Genomic DNA, 661 nt, shown 5'->3' on the forward strand with positions numbered 1-661 from the left:
CAGTGCATCACTCCCCAAAAGAGCACACACTACACTTATAATCACCATGATGGTGTCGGAGGCACTACGAATGACCACCCCTGCCTGTTCAGCACCTGCAGCGTGTGCACCAGCTCATTCTTCATAGATATGCATTGTGTTGCGCAGGCAATGGAGAAATATCTTCGCTGCAGCAAGATGGCGGCAGCAGCAGCGGAGACAGCGCAGGCGTCACTAACTATGTTGCCAACGACAAAGACGGAACTGGCACTCCAGTTGGTCTTTTATACATCCGCTCTTATTTCCTTTTCCTGATCGTTTTGCACCTTGCTGACCCTGCTGAAGTCTTGCCCGCCGGTGCTGTGGTTTCTGCTATGATAAGTATTACAACTGCTTCTCCCTTTTGCGCCAGGTGCATCCGGCTCTGCGTGGAGGCTCGTCAGGCGGAGGAGGCCTACGTGGCCTCTGTGCAGGTCTGTATCTTGTACCTTCTCGGGCTTGCTTCCCGTCATTATATGTTTGCGTCTACTTCTTTGACTAATTTTTATCATCCTGATATATCTCCCTTTTGCGTATTTTTCTTACATCAACTTCCTTCTCTTAGCTGCTCCTCTTAGATGCTTAGGCAACCGTGTACGTATGTGCCTTCCTTGCATTTGTTCTTGGTGCCCCTTACGGTATC

At 49.8% G+C, this 661-nt stretch overlaps 1 protein-coding gene across 1 annotated transcript in view; it reads left to right on the forward strand.

Moving 5' to 3' along the window:
• Window positions 1-661, forward strand: part of EMH_0020980 (uncharacterized protein) — a gene marked incomplete at both ends in the record, with an annotated part of 4,413 nt that overhangs the window by 3,205 nt on the left and 547 nt on the right. Inside the window, one exon of the mRNA XM_013501666.1 lies at window positions 93-452. Within this exon, the coding sequence (XP_013357120.1) occupies window positions 93-452 (360 nt within the window). The remainder of the gene's footprint in view (window positions 1-92; window positions 453-661) is intronic.

Source organism: Eimeria mitis, genomic scaffold (genome assembly GCF_000499745.2).
Source record: "Eimeria mitis Houghton genomic scaffold, Emh_scaff731, whole genome shotgun sequence".
Lineage (NCBI taxonomy): Eukaryota > Apicomplexa > Conoidasida > Eucoccidiorida > Eimeriidae > Eimeria > Eimeria mitis.